The sequence below is a fragment of the Pocillopora verrucosa genome, chromosome 13, assembly GCF_036669915.1.
Source record: "Pocillopora verrucosa isolate sample1 chromosome 13, ASM3666991v2, whole genome shotgun sequence".
Classification (NCBI taxonomy): Eukaryota; Metazoa; Cnidaria; class Anthozoa; order Scleractinia; family Pocilloporidae; genus Pocillopora; species Pocillopora verrucosa.
The window spans coordinates 5,839,268-5,862,904 of record NC_089324.1 but is presented as its reverse complement, the minus strand read 5'-3'; the positions used below and the strand labels follow the sequence as shown (position 1 = coordinate 5,862,904).

General features: G+C 38.1%; 1 protein-coding gene across 1 annotated transcript; it reads left to right on the top strand.

Annotated features, from left to right (window-relative positions):
• The first annotated feature begins 146 nt into the window (after nt 1–146).
• LOC131789588 (cilia- and flagella-associated protein 70) lies at nt 147–23,032 on the top strand. Its single transcript, XM_059106743.2, has 31 exons — nt 147–336; nt 1,629–1,818; nt 3,117–3,215; nt 4,288–4,367; nt 4,953–5,017; nt 5,931–6,045; nt 6,996–7,049; nt 7,425–7,495; nt 7,806–7,955; nt 8,338–8,514; nt 9,043–9,229; nt 10,006–10,080; nt 10,504–10,595; nt 11,727–11,787; nt 12,050–12,111; nt 12,448–12,513; nt 13,043–13,109; nt 13,556–13,687; nt 14,385–14,468; nt 14,607–14,648; nt 15,244–15,324; nt 15,689–15,741; nt 15,839–15,954; nt 16,136–16,360; nt 17,302–17,633; nt 18,364–18,516; nt 19,049–19,210; nt 19,546–19,635; nt 20,160–20,261; nt 20,618–20,665; nt 21,169–23,032. Exons 1-31 carry the CDS (start codon nt 259–261, stop codon nt 21,250–21,252), a joined length of 3,393 nt encoding a protein of 1,130 aa, XP_058962726.2. The 5' UTR covers nt 147–258; the 3' UTR covers nt 21,253–23,032.
• Nucleotides 23,033–23,637: the final 605 nt, after the last annotated feature.

Sequence of the window (23,637 nt, the reverse complement as noted above, 5' to 3'; positions counted from 1 at the left end):
CAATCTACCTTTAAATTTGTTCGCGCTATGAACGCGCAATGTTGGTCCCAGTCCATTATGAAATACTTCTGTTGTGCGCCGAAAAAGCCAGCGGTGTATACTGAAGTCGCTAGTTGTCATAGAAACAATGAAAACTGTTAAAAAGTCAATATGGCGGTTGTTTTTGTGCATGCCTGGAGAGGTTAACAGTGATTAAAGACGTTAGAAAAAGCTTAAAATCTCAGAAAAGAGCCTTTTGAACAACAAAAGCCTTAAAAGATGGCCAATGAAGAAGATGCCGCAAGTATCAGACCGCCAGAACCGGTTACAATTGTCGTGGTTCGATGCAAAAATCTGGTAAGCGTACGTACATTTGAGCCTGTTTGTAATTCTTAACGAATCTCCAGTTCATTAAATTGTATTGAATGAAGAAATTTCTAAAAACCAAGAAATTTCCATTACGTAGACTTTTTAAGGGAAAGTTTGCTTGCAAATGTGGTTATATTCTTTCATGTGTTCGTTGATATCAATTGTTTCAGACGTCGGACATGTGTAAGCTTTGCAATTTAGGGGTCTTGGTTAAGTCGAGACACAACATAAAAACCCAACCAGCGTTTTGAAACTGAGTCTTGTATGCTTTCCAGCAGGACATCCTACAATTTCAACCTCTTTCAGTTTGGAAATAAAAAGAAAAAAAAAAGAGAAAAGTCGTCATCTTAAATTACAGGGTAAAACTACAAAATACAGGGCCGTGCACTTACAGTATTTACTTCTTATTGAATCACCATACATCATTTTGTGTTCTTCCTTGTTCTTCAAAGCATACCAAAAAGGTGGTCTGTATTGTGTAGTTGCCCTCATTACAAAAAAGGTCAAAAATTGATTTCTTAATTTTTCTTGAGAGGCCAGCGAAACCTAATAGTGGCACAAACATGTTTGGGAGACTTCTTGGAAAGGCTGATGATATTTGGAGATCAGATTCCATTTCCCACTCCTAGCTCTCCTTGACAAAGAAACACCTCAGAAGGTTACAGTCATTGGCCCTGAACAGTGACAGAACCTTAGACTATTTGATCCAAAATCTGTGCAACATCCATCTGCAAATTGTCTCTCCTCATTACCTATAACCATTTATATGATAAGCTTAACCCTTTAACTCCCAGATCAAATTTGAAATTCTCCTTACTGTCAACCATACATTCTTATGATGTTAGTTGGGAGAATTTAGTATTGGATCAACTTACCCCCAAATTGATATTTTTCTTTATTCTCATCACTTATCTGGTTGATATTGTATTGATATTGTAAGGAGATATTCTGTCTTGGTCACTCATGGGAGTTAAATGTTAATTATACATGCATTTGATTCATTCTTACTTTTAATGTACATCAAGAGATGATGTCACCCTAAAAAAAAACATTTGCCCTTTTCATCAAGGAAAACAAAAAGGTTCTATAGCTATCTTGTTGTTGATCTGTGTAGTATTTGATCACAAATGATGTCAGAATGTGTTAGAATGTCAATGACACACTCTGCCACATCTTGTGTGCCACTTTTCTGATCAATTAATGAACAGATGCATGGCAAAATGGTATTAATCTGTTTTTTAATTATTCAGCTTAAAAGTGTTTTTCTTCTCACTTTCTAGAAAGGGTCTAAAGGTGATTCCTTGAATTCCTTAGTGAGGCTTGAGTTTGGTGCTAATCTGCTCGGAGAATCTCCAAAAGTTGAAGCAAACACAGAGACCCATAGCACAGAATACAACTTTAATGCATCATTTGACTGTACATTTGAAGATGCTACTTTTCTGGACTCTATAGCATATAAGCCTGTGATAGGTAGGTATTGATTTTCTAGTTTGACTTTCATTAATTATACTGTACAGTGTACATGTACATAGCATTACTGACTATCTTGTTCAAAACTTGAATTTCTTGAGTGGGAGTTTCTTCCTGTCTTCTAACAGGAGTGAATGCCCCCTCAAAAAATGCAATTTTTGCTTGTTACCCTTGAAAGCTACTAATGATGTGTGCAATTTTAAATATAATTGCAACTGTATGATGTTGTTTACATTATTTTTTGAGGATGGGTAAAGATATCATTAAAAAATTTACATCAGTATCATCGTTAACCATTTACATTAGTATTCGTAAATTATTCTCCATTCTCCTCTACCCTTCCTCTGGCACTGACAAGGCAGAGCTTTCAATAAGATTTGAAGTAGGTGGCTACCTCAATAAGCACCTGCTGGAGAATGTATGTAAAACAATTTCCCTTTTGTCAGCCCATTAGTGCAATTTAGAATAAACTGGCTTCAAACAGACATTTCTGTGCTAAACTTCAGCAAATGATCATGAAGTATTAGCTTCCTTTGTAACAGTTGTTTAATTGATTATTTTATTTCTACAGTTATCAAAATCTTCCATTTACTGGCAATGTAAACTTGCTCCCTGAGTTTCACACAAAAGTCCTCTGAAAGGACAAATAGTTACTGGTTATTGCAATTTGAGTTAGTATTTTCATAAGTAAATGCCTATGTCATACTTCTACTTCATGTATGATGAATTTATGTGGCTAGAACACACAAAACAAGCGAATAAAGAAGACCACCACTTAAAGAATGAATAAATCAAAGACCACAGAATTTCAAAAATAAATAAGTTGAATACTCCAATACCAAATTGTGTTATACATGTAATCTTTTACAGCATGTCATTTATTTATTCATTTTTTTGTTCTGTAATTTTGATTGGGACCCTGCAGAGTATACCCAACAATTCACAACAGAGTAGTCCTGCCAGAGTTCTGGCAGGTGCCGGGTCTTATTGAAAGCGCTGAAAACAAGAATTTGTCTAGCAATCAAAAGGCCTTGGGTTGCAATCCAATCATTTTCTTAACATATAGATGCTGGTCACTTCTAGTTTATACAGGGTTAATACAGTTGCAAAATAATGAAATAAAAAGTTTCAGTTGAAGGGAAGCTGGGAGGGTGCTATCAAAGCAATTGTGTGTGGGGGGAAGTCACTAGTTATTGAGACTGACCTGTTTTTAAAGTGCTGATATAAGTACATAGTCCTAAAATATCTTACAACTATAATTTTTGAATTTCAAAATAGATTTTTGTTTTTTTTTTCAGTTACTGTTGTTGAGGTTCTTCCTAAAGACAAGAAGGGAAAGGAAGAAAAAATAAATATTTTGGGCCAATCCTGTATTGATTTGCTGCCACTTCTTCATGGTGAGGCACATAATACTTGTAGATACTTGTACACTTCAACCATGGTTATATTTTTGTTACACTGTTATCATTTTGGCATTGTAGATGCTGTAAAAAGTCATTTTAACAACATCATAATTATATATTAATTAGCAATTTGTACATATAGCCTTGTATTTTTATGAAGATCCTCATTTTGTAGGATTTAATCTTAAAAGAAAGGTACCTCTACCTGCACCTGCTGCATGATGGTTTTTCATGAAATTTATGCTTTCTCAAAAATAAGTAATTTTTTTTTCACTTGGGAATTTTTAAGAACACTTGAGAAGTGCGAAGAAGCAATTGCTTTTGGTTCCTTCTTCTTGGCACTTCTCTTGTGTTCTTAGAAATGATTTGCAGAATTTCATAATCAAATAAGACCAAAATTGCATGACACAAGGTTCAATTACCGCTTTATTATATCTATTTTGAAACTGCAAATTTCATTTATTCACATACAGGTTTTTTCAGTCTTTACAAATATTTTGTTGATCCAGTTCTGAGCTAGTTTGTGAAAAGTTGCAAAAGTTGTCTTTCATTTTCCTGCAATTTGATTGGTTCCTTTAAACAAGTCTTAATATCTGATTGGTTGTTGTGTTTTAGTAAAGCTGTCTCATAAGCTTGCACTGATGAGAGCCAATCAGATTGCAAGGATCACATATGATTTCAAATTGAATGTAAAAGACTCAGAGTTGCTGTTATACATGTCCTTTTAACCATTTAAACCCTAACTTTTCCCTATAATATCACCCCTGAATCACGCATTGGGTCATGAGAATAAAGGAAACGATCACACAAGAGAAGCATTTGATTGGTAAACAAATTCTCCTTGTCAGCACCTTAGGAAATGTATAAAGAGCAGTATGGAGAATGTGCATACTGATGTTAGGGTGTAAAGGGTTAAATAAACATTGATCTCACGCCACCAATTATGGATAACAGAATGTGTTGAATCTAAGAGATATTTCAATCTCTATTCACATTTAGATTTAGCTATATTTATGTTTTTATATTAATAACTTTATAATACTGTATTTTCCCATATGGTTAAAAGGAGAGACCAAATTCAGTGTTATCCAGTATGTCCATCCTGTCACTGTTCCAACTGAACCAGCCACAACTGAACATGTTTTGGTAAGAAATATCCTAATTTATTTTTTCATTTTCTTTTCTTTCCTCAATGTTATGCTTTCATATGGGACTTATACTGATTTCTTGATTTGATCTGTTATTTTTTGACTATATATAAATGATTTTATTTCTACCAGTCTAATTGTTGTGATGAGGAAAGTCAGGAAATGATCAAATCTGAAATAAGCACATTGATACAGCCACATTATTCCACTAGCCGCTTCCCTGATTTTTTTGAGATGATTGGGTCACAGTGGACTTCAACCATTTAAAGAAAGTTTTTCTTCTGTTTGTGACATATCATTTACTGTACATAGTGAAACCAAGTCTATTTAAATTATACACACATACTATGAGGATTGTATACGCTTCACTGAAATTGATCCTTGTATTAGTGAAACTCTCCCAGTTATTATTCTTAATGTAACAGTTAGTAACTGTATATTAACAAGTAATTAATTAATAATGATAATTTTATTATTATATTTTTATTATATTATATAACAGTAACTACTATTACTTATTAATGATTATTTATTGAGTTTTAAAATTTTTATGTTTGCTCATTCTCTCTTTTTTTTTTTTTAGCCTGAAATTGAAGTGCAAGTTTCTGTAGCACAACCTCTTCTTACAGAAACACAGCTCCATAACAGGTTTGAACAGGCTCTAAAATATTGATTACAAGACTAACTCTAAATCATTATAAGTATTCAACAAATTTTGTTTTCAGAAGATATCAATGGCTGTAACTACATGCACGGGACAGAATGTTACCAGCACAGTTGGTAGCAATCTAGGAAGTACATGTATGTGCAGGCACATGTATGCAGTTTTCATGACGGTGTGGATGTGCTGCTGAATTCCCTTCCTTAATGCTACTGTTGCTTCCTGAAACAGGAAGCACTCCAGCATTCCTCCCCAAATATTTCACTCTATGGTTTTCAGTAACATTTTCAATATTTAAGCAGCTGTTGGTGGTACAGTCTGTGACTGCGGAGTAAGGCAAAATTCAATAAAGGAGCAATGCTCACTGCAAGGCTTAACAGACAGTGACAAGAGATACAGTATTATAGGTGGCAAAAGAGTGCTAGAAACCAGTTTTTATTGAAACTCCCTGCAAATCCCACCAAGCTTTTAAATTAGGCTGTCAAAAACATACGAGCAAACTTTTCATATCAACACTACTCTGCATCTGTGTGTATGAAATTCATCTGCGCAGTTAACGTATATGCAAGTGGTACTGTACCAAGATCCCATTAGTAATTCTCCTTACTTTCTGCCAAACATTTCTCATTATGTTAGTCTGGAGAATTTGGTATCAGATCAATTAGTAATCTCATAGTTGATATTTTGTTCTCATCACTTGTCTGCATGATATTGTATGGTTATAGTAAGGAGAAATTCTGTCTTGGTCACTCACAGGAGTTAAAGGGTAAATTGTAACTACAAATATTTTTCAATGTAACTTTTTGAAAATTAGTCATTGTAGAGAATTCAAGCTATGTATTTTGAATTATTTGTCTTATCTCCCTTTTTTTTTCATTTTAATTTTGTTTTGATTGACAGCAATTTATTGAGTGTCCATCTGGACAGTGCATTCTCTGTACCAGACTCCTGGCAGATTCAGATGGCTCAGCAGTTTAACTACACTGCCAGCTTGCCTGTTCCAATATCCACTGAGGTAAGAAGTTCACATCTAAATGACTGCTAAGTTAAGTTAAACAAATGAGATTTATGTTTCTCCTCAAGAATCTGGGTTTATCATCAGTGATTACTTTGTATACCAAGGAGGGAAGAGTTGGCAATTGAATGCAAAGCTGATATATGTAGATGCCCCCCCTCCTCCCCAATAAAGAACAGTTTCACCAGAGGTACAGGGCGGAGGGAGGGGGGGCTAGGAGTATATCTCACAGAGTGGCTCATCAGTTGTAATGTACATGTATGTGCTACCAAAAGAGCAAGACCCTCTTTGAAAAAGACACTCGCAACTTCAAAGAAGTTCCGGAGATGATTGGTTCTTTGTGGCTAAAAGACCGCTCAGCGCTAATGCAATTTATCTTCTCTGGAGTGAATAATTACCTTTCTTAGTCTTCTGATGGTAAATGTAATCGTTTCTCACATGAAATGGTTAAAATCATATTATCTCAGTACTTTATTGAGGTAATTTGGTATTATCAAAAGTGACACTCGTTAACAATTTTTGTAATGTGCCTCTGTCTTCGTTGTATCTTTGAAACCTCGATTCATAATTGCTAGATAGTTTGTGTAGGTAAAAACATGATTTCGGGTGCAATTTAGTGTTATGGGTACGAGTGAATTTTTATAAAGGCGAAAAAATTGCACGAGCCCGTAGGGCTTGTAAAATTTGTAAAGTTTACAAGTGCTTATTTTCACTAAATTGCACGAGAAATCATGTTGTTGCTTGTTATTAATTAATTTTACATGAAAAAAGCTTCACAGAAAGTCAAAACGGACGAAATTTCGGCGATACGCGCGCGCTATTTGTAATTTGCACTACACTAACAATTTTGCACTCGTAGTACGTAAAAAATACAATCGTTTTCGGCCAATCAGATGCGCTTAATTTTCTCATGTATATTATTATTATTATTTATATTCCCAACGTTACAGAAAGAGAGTACAATAGTGTTATCCAACGGACAGCTTCGTGCACCAGGCGAAAAGGTTAGACTGTTACCACTTGTTCTGTCATATGAAACAAGCACGTCAACCCACTGACTCCTGAGAGTGATTAGTATCCAATTTCTTCCGAATCACACATTAAGGTCACGAAAATACAGAAATGATCACCATTTCAAGCGGCCCATGACTGTTAAACAATTTCTCCTTATCAGCACCCTAGGAAATTTACGTGTATAGAGGACTATGTAGAATATTGCATACTGATGTTAGGGTGTAAAGCCCGCTGGTTAATACGCAGGGAATCTTCAGGTGTTTTGTTGACGGAGTGTGTTTTGCTTTGTTTCGTTTTGTTTTTTTCTGCAGACTTGCTGAAGCTTTCTCTTTTTTTACATATTAATTTATTTTTTAACTTACCAGGAAACTACAAATCATCGGAAGTGGTCCGCTGCTCCGAGTGCCTCTGGCTCCTGTCTATACATTACTGACAGGTAATAACTGCAAGTGGTTAAAGTGCAATTTTAAATCGCGTTTCGATACTTATTGGGTTTTGCTTTGCCATGCTCTGTAGTTAGTGTACAAAAATGGTGCCACCCTCTCCACCAATCAGAAACAAAACTGAAGCCGATCAGTGCTTGGTCACGCGCGTTTTCCCGCGTTTTGTAGAATCTGCTTCACTTTGACTTTGAGTTGAACTTTGAGATGTGATGACGCATGCTAAGATTTGAAGCAGCTTTGTCGTGATAATTTGGGTCAGACATGTATTTATCAGTTGCTATTAACTTCAACTTTCCTCTCTAGTAACATCGAAATTTTGCCGTTCGAGGACGAAGATGGTGATCTCAGAGATAGAGAAGATATCGTTTTTCGTCAGGAAGCTATGAATGAGAAAAATCACGTTACGTGGAACACAGAAAGACGCTGTTTCTTAAATGCAGAGGCCGCTGAAAGGTGAGATCGTCCTTCACAAGGGCGTTGTAAAAGAAAAGCTCTTCGTGACTTTGCCTCAAACCAAGTGAGCTTCTGTTTTCCAGCAGTGCTGAGTTTCTTATGTATTCTTTAATTGTACATGTAATAGCAACTCAGCCCCGCTGGAATATCGGGGGCCCATATGGGATGAAGCAATATTACGTAGTTCTTTCCTCAGTAAAAGGGAGGGAAATGCTTCCCAGGTCTATGGGCGGATGCGACGCAGTACCACAGTTTCTTCAGAAACTTACCTCCTCTATTCATTTGTGTTGTTAGTTCATGAACACACGTTCACTTAATTTAGTGTACTCATTTATTTATCAATATATTCATTTTCTTAGACTTAATTTTTTTTATCTTCTAGTTTGCAGAACAAGATCGCGCAGAATCGTTACTGGCCCTTGGAAATAATGAGGACCCCAATACAACAAGCCACGAAGACAAAAGGAAAACAGGGCTCGTTAGAAGAAGATATTCCCATATCATTCCACGGAGTAGCTTATGTTAACATGGCGCCCTTACTCTACCCTGGGGTGAAAAGGTTTGTTTCTTCGCATTCCACTTCAGAGTCTCTTTTAAAGCAAGTTTCGTCTCACGAGCAGGGATTCTTGTCTTTGGATAAGCGAGTCGCATATGTGTGTCTCTAGAGAAACGAAACGTATCGATCGGATTCTTGCATTTAAGAGTCCTGTAATAAACTATAGTTAGTGGCAAAAGTATTTGGCACGCCTTTCCTTATAAGGAGACTTACCATAATAAACATATGTCTAGTAATTCATCTGTAATAAGTCACTTGCAAGTCCTCCCTCCCCCTCCAAAAAAAAAAAATGTTGCCCGATGTATGTGACCACTATGTAGCACCAGGCAACAATGAAACGGGAGAGAGGGGGTGATAAATTAAAATTCATGGGAAAAACTAAAAATGAGTTAATTGTGCCAAGACTTTTGCCACTCACTGTACGTTTTACCTGTCAATGTTTCCATTGAGTTCGATGAGAGGGGATTCTGACACTTAGCATTCTTCCCCTCGTCGTTTTAGCGACATGTAACGCGTTGTTTCTTCACCCAGAATAAGAGGAGCATACCTTGTGAAGCCCTTCATCGAGAATGAAGTGTTTGATAAAACCAAGCGCAAAGGTACACTGGCGGAAGAGGCTGCCAGAATAGCCAGCGGAATGAGCCGAACTCTCGCCTCAGCCATGGCGCAGAAGGCCCCTCCACCTTCCAAACAAGGCAAAGCAGATGCAAAAACAAAGGTACTATTACTGCTGTGTCTTTAGAGCACATTTCGATTGGGTGTTATAAAACTGAAATAACAGTCAATTGTATCAAAGATAAATGTCACAAATAACCAATGAGAACTAAAGCTGAAAACGTTTTCATCTGATTGGTGGAGAGGATGGTGCGAGTTTTGTAAACCAATCACAGAGCGAAGTAATGCAAAACCAATGCATTCCCGATTTACTTTTGACGCTGAAATGAAATGAACCTCCCGAAGAAGAATCAGAACCTTTGCTAAACCGATGACTGTGGATGAAAATCTCCCAATTTCACACGTTATAACAGCAAAAAAAGTCAACAGCTTTTGTTAGGTAATGTTGGCAAGTTTCGTCTACTCAAGGATTGTTTCAACCGAGAAAATATAATTTTGAACTTGGAAACATACAGGCAGTATATGCAGTTTGGCTGAAATATTTGCCAAAACTGTTGTCAAACAACTCTTTGAATACGAACAGTAAGTTTGTCTTTTATTCCCGTAATTAGAGTTCTTGTAGCTGATATTTTTAGCGCGCAATATTTCGACCAATTACTTTCTAGGTCTGGGGATTGTCTTTCCTAACGAAAAATTTTTGTCTCCGCTCGCCATTTTTGAGAATGTTTGGTCTACCACATTCTAGATCTACGGGAATGGCTGCAAATTTACCCTTTTTGTCTGCAAACATCTCAACTAAGACTTGATGTTTCGTGAAATTGCCAAAAAACCGAAACTGAAGGGAAATTTAATTCATTTACGACTTCTTGAACTATTTAGCCATCAGGTGCTGTTCTCAAACCGGACGTTTTAGCAGAAGGAGAGGGTAACGAGGCTAAAAATCTTGAAGGACAGGTGAGGCTGGATGTGCAATAATGAGTGAACATTTATTTGTACAAGAAATGTCTGTCGATAAAGAAATGCAGAATTCAGGTGGAGTTTACCACAAACGTTAACCAAAAAGGTTACTAGGATTTCACCTTCTTTCGGGTTCCAAGTCTGGGTTCCAAGAGGAACACGGACTTCTCAACCCTTCAGTTAATCCTTTAAATCCCAGATCAAATTTGTAGTTCTCCTTACAGTCAACCAAACAATTCTTATATTGCTAGTTCAGAGAATTTAAGATTGGATCAACTAATCATCTCCAAATTGATATTTTTCTTTATTCTCATCACTTATCTGGTTGATATTGTATTGATATTGTAAGGAGAAATTCTGTCTTGAATATAAATTGATATGAGAGTAAAAACAATAAAACCTGAGTCTTTTTATTTACAGCAATATCTGGAGTCACGAACTTTTATCACCTTGGAATTTGTCCTCGACAAGCCGCTTGTTCCAAAACGGCCGCCGTCTTCGCTTGCAAGAAAGTAAGTCGGCGATACTGAATGATACTAAATACGTTGCGTTGTGCCTCCTCGACTTAGACTTGCAGTTTGATATTTTTGGGCCTAATTAGTTAGCAATTTATCTGACCCTGTACATAACCGGTAAGCAAAAATCTTTAAAACTCAAAATATCTTAGAACCAAACTAAATTGAAGACAATGAAGCCAGTCGACAAAACAAAACGAGCGTATAGAAAGTGACATGTAGACCATTACAAGAGAGAACTTTTAGTTGCAACGTAACTGTGGTTTCCTAACTCAATTTTGAGTTGTGACAAGAGCTCCCAGAAAGCCTCTCCACGCCTGAACGAGGTTGTGCGCGAGCGTACGTTAAAATCCTGTTGTGTGCGCTTATGACGTCAGCAAACAAACGCCTCGCGAGCCAAAAATTTTCCTCCGCGTTTGACTGCAAACTTCCCGCTCAGCTTGTCCGCGAGTCTTGAGATTTTCAAAATTGTTTAGCCGTTCCATCCCGACTGGGATAGACCTATAAGAACTCATAATGAAGTGGAAAGGAAACGGACATTTAACCCTTCAAAGCGACGAAAAGAGCTTTCGAGTGAATAATACTACAATTCTCAAACGCGATACGAATGGCTGGAAAATGAAAACTGAATTTGCTGACATCATTGGGGCCTCGCCAGTTTTGCACCTCTCTTTGGCCCGATAAGTATTATCTTTAAGAGTTGATATGTCCTTGAAGTATTGTGCAACTTCATTTGTCTTAAATCTGAGAACTTTAAATCTGAGAACTTTCAGAATTTTTAACACAACGCTACACAATTTCCTGGCCTTGAAGTCAGGTAAACAACGATTCAAGCATTGCGCGGGCCGCCTGTGTTCGAGGGATTTTAACCTTTTTTCGCCTCTTAATAGCAAATGTAGTATTTCTTTGAATAACGCTTTACTTCGAAACATTTCTTTGTCATTTTTGCCCTAATCAAGAAGCTAGAGCTGTCTCGGCTACGCCTCGAACAACACTTACGCCCCCTTTGTGCTCTCCAACCTTCCAGCATGCTTCATACCGCTGTAAACGCACGCTGGCGTATCAACCAGTTTTATTTACAATATTGTCAATTTCACTTGTACTTTGTTCATTTTTCCCCGCTTGTAGAGTTGCAGAATATATTCCTCCACGTCCAGTTTTTGCCCGGAAAACAGGAGGCTCCAAAAAGGTAGCATATCATGGAATGCATTTAGTTTTGCGAACACTGAAGTTGACTACGTTTTTTTTCCACTCCTTATGTGCCATTTTTAAGATTGTGTTTATTTGAGAAAGTGGAAGAAGGGCAGCAAATTCAGAGATTTACTGGGATAAGGAACGCAGCGCACTGGGGAAATAAAATTTGTTACGTTTTGATTGCTTTATAATAATTTAATAGTTTAGCATCGTAAACTTTGATTAACAAATTTGTAAAACTATCTGTTTTGTTACAGGCTGTGGAAGATTTCCACGGTCAGTTGACCACTGTTGCAAATTCCCTGCTCGAGGAATTCAGGTTTGTAACGTTCTGAGGAAAGCAGCAGTACTCTTTTTTGGTTTTCGATTATTTGATTCCTGTACACAACCAAACCTTAACGGTATCTTGCCTTTTAACCAAGTCTCACAATAGAAAATGGTTTTTCGTTACAAACTCGGGGAGTTTAAAGTTGCTAATCAAGCACTATCTCATCGTCTTCGCTTATAGCCAATCAATCAACTTCCTAAAGACACCCAAAGCTTCGAATATGATGAGCAAATCAGAGGATGAACGCGAAACTTTCGGCATCTTACACTTCTTACAATCATCTTACGACCAATTTTCTTCGGTAACATCTTGTGTTTCTTGTTGCAGGCAAATGTACGGCGATGATTTGTTGAAGGGAAGTCTACCGCAGTCAAATGATGCCATGGACCAGAGGTACATATTTTTGCTTTCGCACGCAAAATAAGGAAGAAGGAAAAAGAGGCCTAATAATTAGCTCTGAAAATCTCCCATTCTAAGGTCTAAAAATGAAATCTTATTGTAATTGTTATAAATTATAACAGTCAGAAAGAGATTTTCCTCTCTTAAAAACTACATGTATTTTTAATCGGTGTGAGTTTGGAGAATTTGGTCGATGCACGTCTACCTTAGTTGAAGATTTTACCTTCGCCTTCCTCTCCTCTTAAAATTTTTGATTCAGGCAGACTGGTCATGTTTAGCCTTGTTCTGATCGGCCGTTTTCAGGTTGCAAGTACTTCGGTTCTGCAACATCTATTTTAGGGCAATTCTCAATTGAGTGTTAGGAGTAGTCCGGAAATGCATTGGCTTTTATTTACTTCGACTGATGATTGGTCCGGAAAACTCGCGCTACTCTCTTGCCCAATCACTACTTGATCGCCCACGTTTTCCCGCGGTCATAATTTTGAACTAATGAAAGAAATAACGTTGGTTCTTTTTTTTGTAGGAGGCAGAAGTTTCTGTACGAACTAAATACATCCGGAAAATATTTCGCTTTTAAAGAACAGTTAAAGGTAGCACAAACGATATCGATTGTACATTACATGCAATAAGTTGATTATACACTGCTTGATTTAGTCTTGGCATCTGTTTTGTTTTGTCTTTTGGTTATTTTTTCTAATATTGCCTTTTTCTTGAGGCTTATCCATCTAGTCATGTCTTGTTATAAGTAAAATGGTTGATGATGGCTCCAGTCGCAGCTGTTAACATAACTGTAGCTTGCCGTTTAATTAGAATACTTTGTTAAATCTGAAGTATTTATGGAAGAAGAAGTATGCACTAAAAACTGTATGAATTTTGCTTCCACCAAAAGAAAAAGGAAAGAAAACAAATTGCACACTCATTTACAATTTTCCGCGTCTTGCGATTCCAAAGAGTAACCTTTTTACTCGAAGATCGTCTACAAATAGGCAAGTTCATTGGTAGACTAAGTTAACATACGTTTCCCTTTGATTAACAGAATAGCGTCATAAAGATCGTGCGAGAGAAGTATTTAAACACCACAGCTTTTACAGACAAGGAAAAACTACAAGCATTCCTCAGCGAGTTGTATGTGTTTTTAATTGACCAGATGCACGTGGCTCTGAACAAGGTAATGTTTACATCATTTGTCAATGGAATGTTATACTCTATATTTTAGGCTAATAAACTTTTACAACAGAACATAGAATTGTGAAGTCTCTTACTCGAGCTGAGTGTTTCTCAGCACTTAAAACCGAGTTCCCAAGCCAATTATGTCTTAGCAAAGAACATCATGTTATGATCTTGGGTATCCAGAGCTCAAACCAGGAGGTTTCAATCTCTTGCTCAGTGCATCCACCACTAAGGTACCGCACCTTCGCATGCAACTTACCATGAGAATTTAGCGGGAGGTTTTATTTTGTGGATTAGCGACTTTTTGCGGTTTGAGAGGTCTGAAAGTTTTGTTGGTGGACTAATTTTTGCGATTTTCAATTCAAGCTACAACAAATTTGAAGGAAAGAAAACGCAGTATTTAAACTTTTACTACTTTTTGAGTTACAATGCACTCTAAAGACATGTCAAAGAACTTACTCAATGACAGAATTAAACAAAAAAATTCCCTTCCCCAATCCCCGACATGAACAGGAAGAGGGTGTTTCAATACTGCGTCATGTAACCAAAAATATATCCCTGTTTATACCGAGCTGGTATCACAAGTTTATTGATAGGCTTATAAATGTGTCATACCCTAACGGTATATGCGTTTATTTTGTGTAGTCTGAGACTGTTCCAGTCATCTTACATCGTTTCCTTGTTTCAATTTGTAGTTCCTCACAGCAGAAGAAGCCCCAGAGGAACCACCGCCCGTCACGGACTCCGCCACTCTGAAGCACTTCGCGAGAGAGGCTGAGGTACGCTGAAACTCTGAAGTGTGGTGTGATAGTTTATCATGTCACGCTGTATTCGAAAAATAACCTGTTTTGTCTGTTTTGTTTCAATGTGCTTCCTAAGATGTCATTATTGACGAATGTTTCTCTTCTTATCAAAAGGTGAACCAGAACTTTGAACTAGCAGCGAAATATTATCAAGAGGTAATAAAAATCTAAAATAGACAATTTAAAGATTTTATTCATTTACTAGCGTTCCAGCAGAATAACAGAGAAGCGAGTAGATCTGCCCAGATGTAACCGCTGGATACCCGCTTCTAACCTTTCCACAAATGTCACTGTGCCCTAATAGGCCATTTCCGAATTACATTTGGCCTCATTTTCAAAGCGAGTACTGGTGCTCATTCCTTCATCTGATCATAAGTTTGCATTCACATGCAAATTAAACTCGTTTCCAGACGAGTGGTTGAGCACCAGGCCTCGTTTTGAGAAAAAGGCAAAAGGTAATTAAGAAATAGCCCATTCACATGTAATCCTGTACGGATTTGTTCAAATTGGTTAACTCCGGGAAACAACAGAACGACTTTAATTGTGTAAACCTCAAAATGCTGAAACATTCAAAAGCAAAAGTTTTGATCTCCAAAGTTTCTCACCGGAGCCTGGACCTGCGCGGAGTGGAAAAAGAGGCTCTCCAGGTGTTCAAACCTCCTTGTCCGCCTGCTCACTATTCTGAATTGCTCATTTGTTTAATGTGTTCCCGAAAGCATTGCTTATTTAACTTTTTTTCCTCTTTTATCAGCGTTTGTCTCGTAACAAGAATGATCCTGATCACTGGTTTGATTATGGAGCGTTTTGCTTGCTCATTGGCGACTTTGGGAAGGTACGAATTCTAACAATGGTTATATTCGCGCGTCAAGTTTTGTCATGGCTCTTGAATCATGAAGAATCGAGGCCTTTTCCAGAAACAAGAAAATCCTGAAGCTGAGAAAAAAAATCATACAAAGAATTTTCCGAGACCGTCATCAAAAACTGTTGAATGGGATTTCCTATAACATTAGCATAATAAGATCGATGGCTGCAAACTTCAATCATTCAAACTTCAATCGTTTGGTCAACACGTGTGTTAGAATCATACGACTGGAAAGAGGGGAAGTCGGTTTTTCCAACGTTTTGGATCAGACCCCTGGAAAATTGTCTGCAAATATTGCAAAGGAATTACTATTGTGATGTGTCTTTTTCTGTAGGCTGAGGAGTGTTTCAAGGAGACAGTAGCTATTGCGCAGAAACACGTACCAGGGTGAGTCGGGTATCATTTTTCTTTACTGACCCTGAGTGTGCCAGGGATGTTTAGCCGCCCCAGTCCTCTCTCGACTGATCTAGCTTTATCTCTACAGTCTTCTGATGCATGGTTGCATGTCTCTGATGAATGAGAAGTACGAAGAAGCCGAGACTTTCCTTGAAGCGGCAACATGTGCTGAGAGCAAGAACGTCATTGCATGGACCATGCTGGGTAAATATGTCATTATTTTAAGGAGCTCTCTTGTAAACTTTAAATCATTTGAGAAAAGGAAAGAATTGTCTTTCTGTAAGCTAGAATAAAAGCGAAAAAAGGCAAAATTAAAGACCAGCAGGTACTTACTAGTTTGACATTTTTGCACGACAGCGAGACTGTATCTTCATTCATGTTACAGGTTTGTACTATGACAGCATTCAAAACGACATCGGAGCTGAGCGTGCGTTTCTAGAAGCCAACCGCTTAAATGCGGCAACGTCGTCTTCTTCTGAACTGATAGCCCCAGTAGATGGACCGGCCGAGGTTGAAGATTCTGTTTCGGAGACTATTGCCGACGAACCTGCTGGAGAAGGGGCTCCTGGAACTGCTGTGTCTGAGGACCAGAAACTGCCAGAGGTCCATGGTATGTTTGAGGGTCTTTTTGTTTTGTTGTTTGTTTGCTATTGCTCCTTTTTTTGTTTTATTATGTTTTGCATTTTTCCTTTGCTTTATTTAAGAAATAGAGCATTCAATCGCGAAATATCTAGTATTGCGTAGACTTAGCGTAAAGATAAAAAACGTAAACCATGGTTAAGAAGCGACAAATGCTTTATCTCATAAGACAGCAAAATCCTAGAACTCTCAACAGCTCGAATAGCCTAGGGAAGGTTTTTCAAAACAAAATCGATCATTAAACAAGATGATAAACAGCCTCCACTGGCCAGAATTTTGGTCTAGTAAACGACAAACTTGCAGACTGTTTTTCACCTCTAGCATCTAAATATCTAAATCTAACATTCGATTAACTATTGTCCACGGCTCTCTCCAAGGTCAACGTCAAGAACACAAAAGCAACGCCGTATCACCAAATATATGGCGGTCTAAACTTCTCTCTCACTCGGCAATAACATGCGGGAAGAATAGGCCAGCGGTTAATAGGTTGCACATGCGTAAGGGAATGAATATCGGTTGGTTTGAACTTAGGTCTGTAACTCACGGAATACAACTTGGATCTGAAAGCCTAAAAATACGCCCTCGCTTTTACGATGTCCGCACACGCAGGCGTTTGAGCTCTCTGTTGACCTATTACTTCTTCCTGCTTGTCATTGTCACGTGAACAAGAAGTATAAATATCGTTACCTCCTTTTTTGAAGTGATTCGGCGATGTGCATAATGATAGGCCCGCAATGCGTGAATGCTAGCTTCAGGAAGGTATAAGAATAGAACAAGTGGCAACAACTGTCTAAGAAGAGACAAGCGGCAACAACTTTTTTCCAACAGTGACCGAAATTAAAAATTTATCAGCTTACTACACGGAATGTGAAAAGTGTATATAAAAGGAAAGTTATATTTGTTTTTCTTTAGTTGATGATGTACTACGTGAGGAGCCTGGGTCAGCGAGTGGAGAAACCACCGCCCAACCTTCCGCCCCGCCAACTGCAGCCCTTCCCCCATCTGTAGTGATCAGTTCTGCAACGCCTGTTGGGAAGCTTGGAGTGAAACCTCAGTCTACGACACAAATGACATCCAAACAGAATTCGCGTGTTCCAAGTCCTGCCGGCTCAAACCGCCAATCACCTCCTCCGACGGAAACTGACCCTGTAGCGCCTGCAGAGGAGAAGTCAGCGGAGGTCAAGCCGAATGATAGTATTTTCTTACAAGTTGCTGATTTCTTGCTGGAAGTAAATGCTCTACAGGTAGTGTTTTGGTGGTTTTTCTAAGCGGTAGTGATAATGTGTTTGTGTTGCTGTTGTCAAATGTTTGCTCTACAACCCGGTCTGAAATGTTGGACACACTGGTCACCAACGGGACTGAGAATTAATTGTTCCTCACTATAATTCTAATGCTGGTCGCTTGCAGGCAACTATTTTGAACTCTTGCGAATGTTTTTCTCGTAAATCAGCGATCAACACCCAAGAAGAAAACAAATGTTATCTTTTGCTGCGGTCATCTGAACTTAGCCGGTGATCGTTCAAGCGTTGTAATGTGTTTTATGTAATGAAACGTCTGTAGATTTTCTTTTTTTCAGTTCGAAGTCAACCAAAAAAAAGAAGATAAGAATCAGAATGTATTGGCGACGAAAATGATTATTCCCTTTGGCGATTAAAGTTAAATTTGTCTAAATTCCTTTAGGTGCTCGTATAGATAAAGCTAACTTCGGACTATGGGCATGCAGCCTTGTTACCTAACACACCAAATGTAGCGACCTTTTTTATCGCGGTTTTCTTTCGATCCCACTCTCGGTATTTTGTTGGTTGGAATTTAAAATCCTTTCGTAATGGAAGCAGTAGGCTCGTGAATAGTGAAGTTCTACGCTTATGCCCTGGCTGGGACCAACACACTGGGGAAAAACACACTGTTAGTCTCTTTACTCAACCACTCCCCGTTGTTTCAATCAACGTTTGTATTTTTGTTACTGGGTACCAGCTTACGGACGCGGCATTGGCGCACGAGTTGGTGGCAGCCAACGGAGAGCCTGGAGCGAGATACTATGTGCTTCTTGGGAGGCTGAAGATACAACAGAAATCTTTCATCGGGGCTGAGGAGAATCTTAAACAAGCTGTCATGTTGAAGCATCAGGTGATTTGCGTTAGAGGCTTTCCTGGAGTTTCAATACAATTGTGTGATTTGCTTTTAGTTTCCAACTTGGTAGAACAACAGCATATGTGTTCTCTTCTATTAGATTTTATCCCTGGAATTTTTCGAGCAATCTTTGAGAGTTTGATCTTGTTAACTTTTCGAGTTTGCATCCCCCATTTGTCTCCCTCGCCGCAGCCGTCTTGCAATAAGTCAAACTGAAAAAAAACAAAACAAAAAAAACAAAAACGAAAACGAAAACAAAAAAAGCTTCGGGTAACTTTTGTAAAAAAATTCTAACGGCTGCGAAATAGACTATTGATGTTTTAGCCCATTGAGCCGAAAACTTCCTGCTTTACAGAAAGATTTACTATAAGCACGAAAAATGTAAACGTGCCTGCGACTTAGAAACTGCAATGCGGACAGTGTGCGAAAATGAAAACCCTCTGGAATAGGGAGGCATGTTGTCTTATTGAGTGTGATTGAAATGTACGCAGTGCCAAACGCTGAAGTTTGTCTCTTTATTCGATATCAGAACCCAGATGCTTGGGGCTTGATGGGACACCTCTATTATTTGACAAGCCGCACTGAGGAAGCTCAGGACTGCTACGAGAGAACACTGGCCTATACAACCGAAGCCTCAGACATGCACGCCATCTATTTGAGACTTGCCTCGATTTACTTGGAGAAAGGAGAGGTTGGTGCAACGTTATACTATCTAAGTTTTTGGTTGAAAAGCTTTTGATTCATCGCTTGTATCCCATTCTATTGTCCACTTACTATGGTTGGTATCTTGAAGTTTTCACTATTGACGTTTGACCTTTTGACCTTCTATGTTTGATGTTTGACGTTTGACATTTGACGTTAACGTCTGACGTTTGGAGTTCGACGTTTAATATTTGACGTTCAACTTTGACGTGTAACTTTTAACATTTTGACGTGTGACACTTCATGGTTGACATCTGATGTTTGACTGGGACGTTAAAATTTTGACATTTTACCCTGTTGGTTGTCTCCTCTCTTCAAATTCAGTTTGATAAAGCGAAGACAACCTTCTTGAAAGCCTGCATTCGCTCGCCTTCCTGTGTTTCGTGGCTTGGAGTTGGAATTGCGTGTTACAGGGTAAATACTGTAAATAACTTTACTGAGATACTACTCTGTGTTTATTAAAAATTCCCTTTACTCTTCTGCACCCGCGCATGTATCATTTTGCACAAGTTATTAAATTGACTTACTACGAGAAAAGGTTTTATTGGTATTACACGATCGTAGAAGAGATTAAGCTTGAATCTTTGAATGACTTGCTTTGCAAAACTTAAACGTCAAGCGTTCTTTGCCCACAAGGAATGAAACAAATTATTGCGATGTTATAAATATACCATACTTTGTCATCTTACTTTCATTCGGATTTGCGACTGCCGTACACCACGTAGACTGTATGTGTTAATCACTGACTTTTGGGACCGTGGCCAGAATTTGACGTTGCGAATTGGCGTTGGAATTAGTGCTTAGATCGAAATCATTTTACTAGTTTTATAGAACAAAGGGACCTTTGAAGCTATGAAATAAATCAAGTGGATGTTAAGTTTTTAGCTTCGTCAAATCTCTACAATTTTATCCTGACTTCCACTCTTGATTTATTTTAGCTGGAAGATTTGGCCGAAGCCGAAGACGCTCTTTCTGAAGCAAATATATTAAACAACAAAGACGCCGAAGTATGGGCTTATCTGTCCTTGGTGTGTTTACAGGTAACTTTAAATCAAATTCATATTTCTGTAAGATTTTAGGATTTGCAAAAGTAGAACGACTCTTTTTTTCTCGTTTTCCTTCCAGTTCTTCCGAGCGTAGTCTAAAGGCAAGCTAAGTTATTGTGTAATCCTTTGTTCGAGCTAGACGTAGACCCTTGCGGAAGAGTGAATACTTTATCCTGCTTAACATTATTCAGTAACACTATTGTGTCGTCTAGTTTTCTGGCGCTAGTTTACTGGCCTGTTTCTATACGTTTGTACTCCACTTTAGATCGCTTAAGAGCCTTGCAAGCATTTTGGTTTAGGCGAATCTTATCCCCTTTCTATATTTATCCCCTTTCTATATTTTCTTGTAGACCGGTCGACAGCTGGAAGCCGAGCAGTCGTACAAGTACGCTCTGAAGGTAAGGGGCAATTTATCAACCGTCTTGCCGTTGCGTAATCTGAAAGAAAGCTTCTTGGATTAGGCTAGTTCAGGCTGATAAGCCTCCTTCTCTTTAAAGACCCCTTTTTTAAATGTTTGCTTCCTTTTTAAAAACCACCTCATTTAACTCCCCTCCCACTCTTGAAGAAGCCTTTTTTCTGGAAATCCTGGACATCAACGCCTACTGACAATTTAATCCCCACAAGTATCTAATTTCTCCCACAGTATCACCCGTGTATGAAACATTTAGGTCATAAAAACAAAAGGAATGGGCACCGAGCTAAGCAGAATATGCTTACTGACGTTACGGTGGAAAGGATTAGCCTCGAGACCTGACAAACGAGGTTGAACACTTTCGTAGGATTTTAATGTATTTTGTACAACTTTACAGCTTCGACATCAATCCTCCATCTAGAGCTAAATGATTCCCTAAGTTAGGGAGAAAATATGTAAGATTGATTTTTCTTCTTGATCTATTTGCAGTTAAATCTACAAGACAAAAACCTGCTAGAAGAAATTCATCAATTGCAACAAAAAGTCGGCTTTGGAAATCCGATGGTGGCCTAGAATTTTTTTCAGTGCAGTTAGTTTGTTCCATTTTCTGTACCATTGACATCTCCATCGAATGTTCTTTTCAAAAAAAAATTGTGGAATGCGCATAGCTTGTTGTTTTTATGTACACACTTCCTTGTTTTGTTTGGCCTTTATTTATTTGTTTGTTTTTATGATTATTGTAAAATGGAGCGAGAGATGTTATGATTTGTAATCTCTCTTTTTCCAGAGTAAGTGGTTTGTACAGTTAACTCTGCGCTCTTTGCGCCATTCTAAACGGTAACTTTTTAAAGTCGTGCATGTGTCCTCCCAGCCTCGTGCATGTGTGGTGCATTTTAAGGGATGTCATTTATTAATATCGTGTTAGATCTCAAATCTCGACTTGAAAGTGGTGTAAAAATCCGTCTGAAACGTCTTCAAAATATGAATGTATGTGCTCAGTTCCATTTTATTTTTGTATGAAGATTTACTTCAAAACTAGAATTCTGAGTGAGGATTTTGAAGGCAGTTTATTCTCTATAGGCGTTTATAACATAGCGCGTAAATTTGTCTAATCAAATTCAATTGCCCGAGCGTGCTTCATATTCCTATTGTGCACGCTCATGACGTCAGCAAACAAATCCCTCGCGAAAAAAAATTTTCCGTTGGGTTAAAAATGTTATAAAACAATTGGTTCATACATCAGCTGTGCGATCATCGAGATATGAAGCACTTGGGAAGTTTGGAGAGCACTCAAGAAGCTAGAGTTGCTCTCGGCTACACCTCGAGCGACTCTTACGCATCTTTCGTGCTCTCCAAACTTCCCGCGTGCTTCATATCTCGATGAACGCACGCTGACGTATGAACCACCTGTTAATTAACGCGAAAGGATAGTGGAAGTATTTACATCAGAGATACCAGTTCGCCACCGTGAAAATTAAGTAATCGCTGGTGACGATGGAAATCTTGATTGAACTGAAGTACAGTTTCAGGGCAAAAAGCTTCCTTCTCCAAAGAGTGAATTTAAAACATAAAATCCTCCATTCAGTCAAGAATACGGCTTATGCTGAATTCTAAGATTCTGAACACTGCACCGCCACATCATATTGTCTTTTCTCAGCCGCCTTTCATCTTTAAGGCATAGGAGGTTGTTGGAGGGAAAAGAAAATCGACACTAATGCAATCCAATTTGAAAACCTTCTAAGCCACTCCTTAATTGATGATGTAGCACAACAATTAATCCCTTGTTAAAGAAAGAGTCTTTCAATAGAAAGTTTCAAGAAAAAAAGAATCCTGATGACACCTATTGTAGTCTCACGTGAGTAACTTTGAGACGCGGTTTAGAGGAACAGCATCGGTTGTTTGACGCCAGCTCGGCTCATTAGGTTCATAATTAAAACATTGTAACATTATGGTATACAAACATGCACTTACGCCAAATAACTTTGAGCTTGCACAATGACACATTCGATCTGTCATACGCTTAAATTAAGGCAATAACTGACAAAAGATAATCGAGTGAAACCACCCGTTACTAAGATACCTAAAAGTTTTTACTTTGAAAATCATGTACTTTTTCTTCCATCCAATGTATTTCTTTACTTCACCTTTACACCACACTACAAACACATCCGGTGTAACAATGGATGGTAATTTGATCCACTCCGCACTGATTCACGAGAGGGCTTTGGCTCTTTCTAGAATTTTTACATTCACGCAAATTATTCTATCAATAGTATAACTACAGAACAGTTTAAAATAAAATTTGCTCTGAGCAAACTTACAACCTTAACGATATAATTGTCTCATTCTGAACTTTATGATGAAAATAAAGAACAGAATTTGGCTGAGAGACAATCGATATTTGCTGGTCTAATGATCTCACTGTTATTTTATATACAGAACGCAATTTGTTTCATAGAACCAATTGAACTTCCACAATCTTAAACACTCCGAAGGTACCCGGGCATTTGGTGAAATAAGGGTAAAGCTTAATAAGGCTCACGGATAAAGTTATAAACAGATCATCTTGAATTTCCACTGAATGATTCAAGGAAGACACGCCTCGTTTCATTTTCAATTGCAAAACATAGGCATTGGAATTTTAAAGAAGTTCTACCCTGATTTGTGCACAATTTCATTTTAGGGTTAAATTTTGATGAACTCTTCAGAAACGAGACTCAATATCTTTTTTTTTTTTTATTTTGTTTGCTACTGGAGCTTGATTGAAATAGAAATAACTGCTTTAACGCGGAGCAGAAGTCCCAATGTCAAGTACATAGAATATCACAGAGCACTTGTTTACAACTTTGGAAGAAAGAGCAAAGCGTCGTTCGGAAGTAATTATCACAGACACCATAACACAAAGGGAAGTATTGAAAAAGTAAGAGAAAACAGGCAAAACAGACCAATTAAGAATTC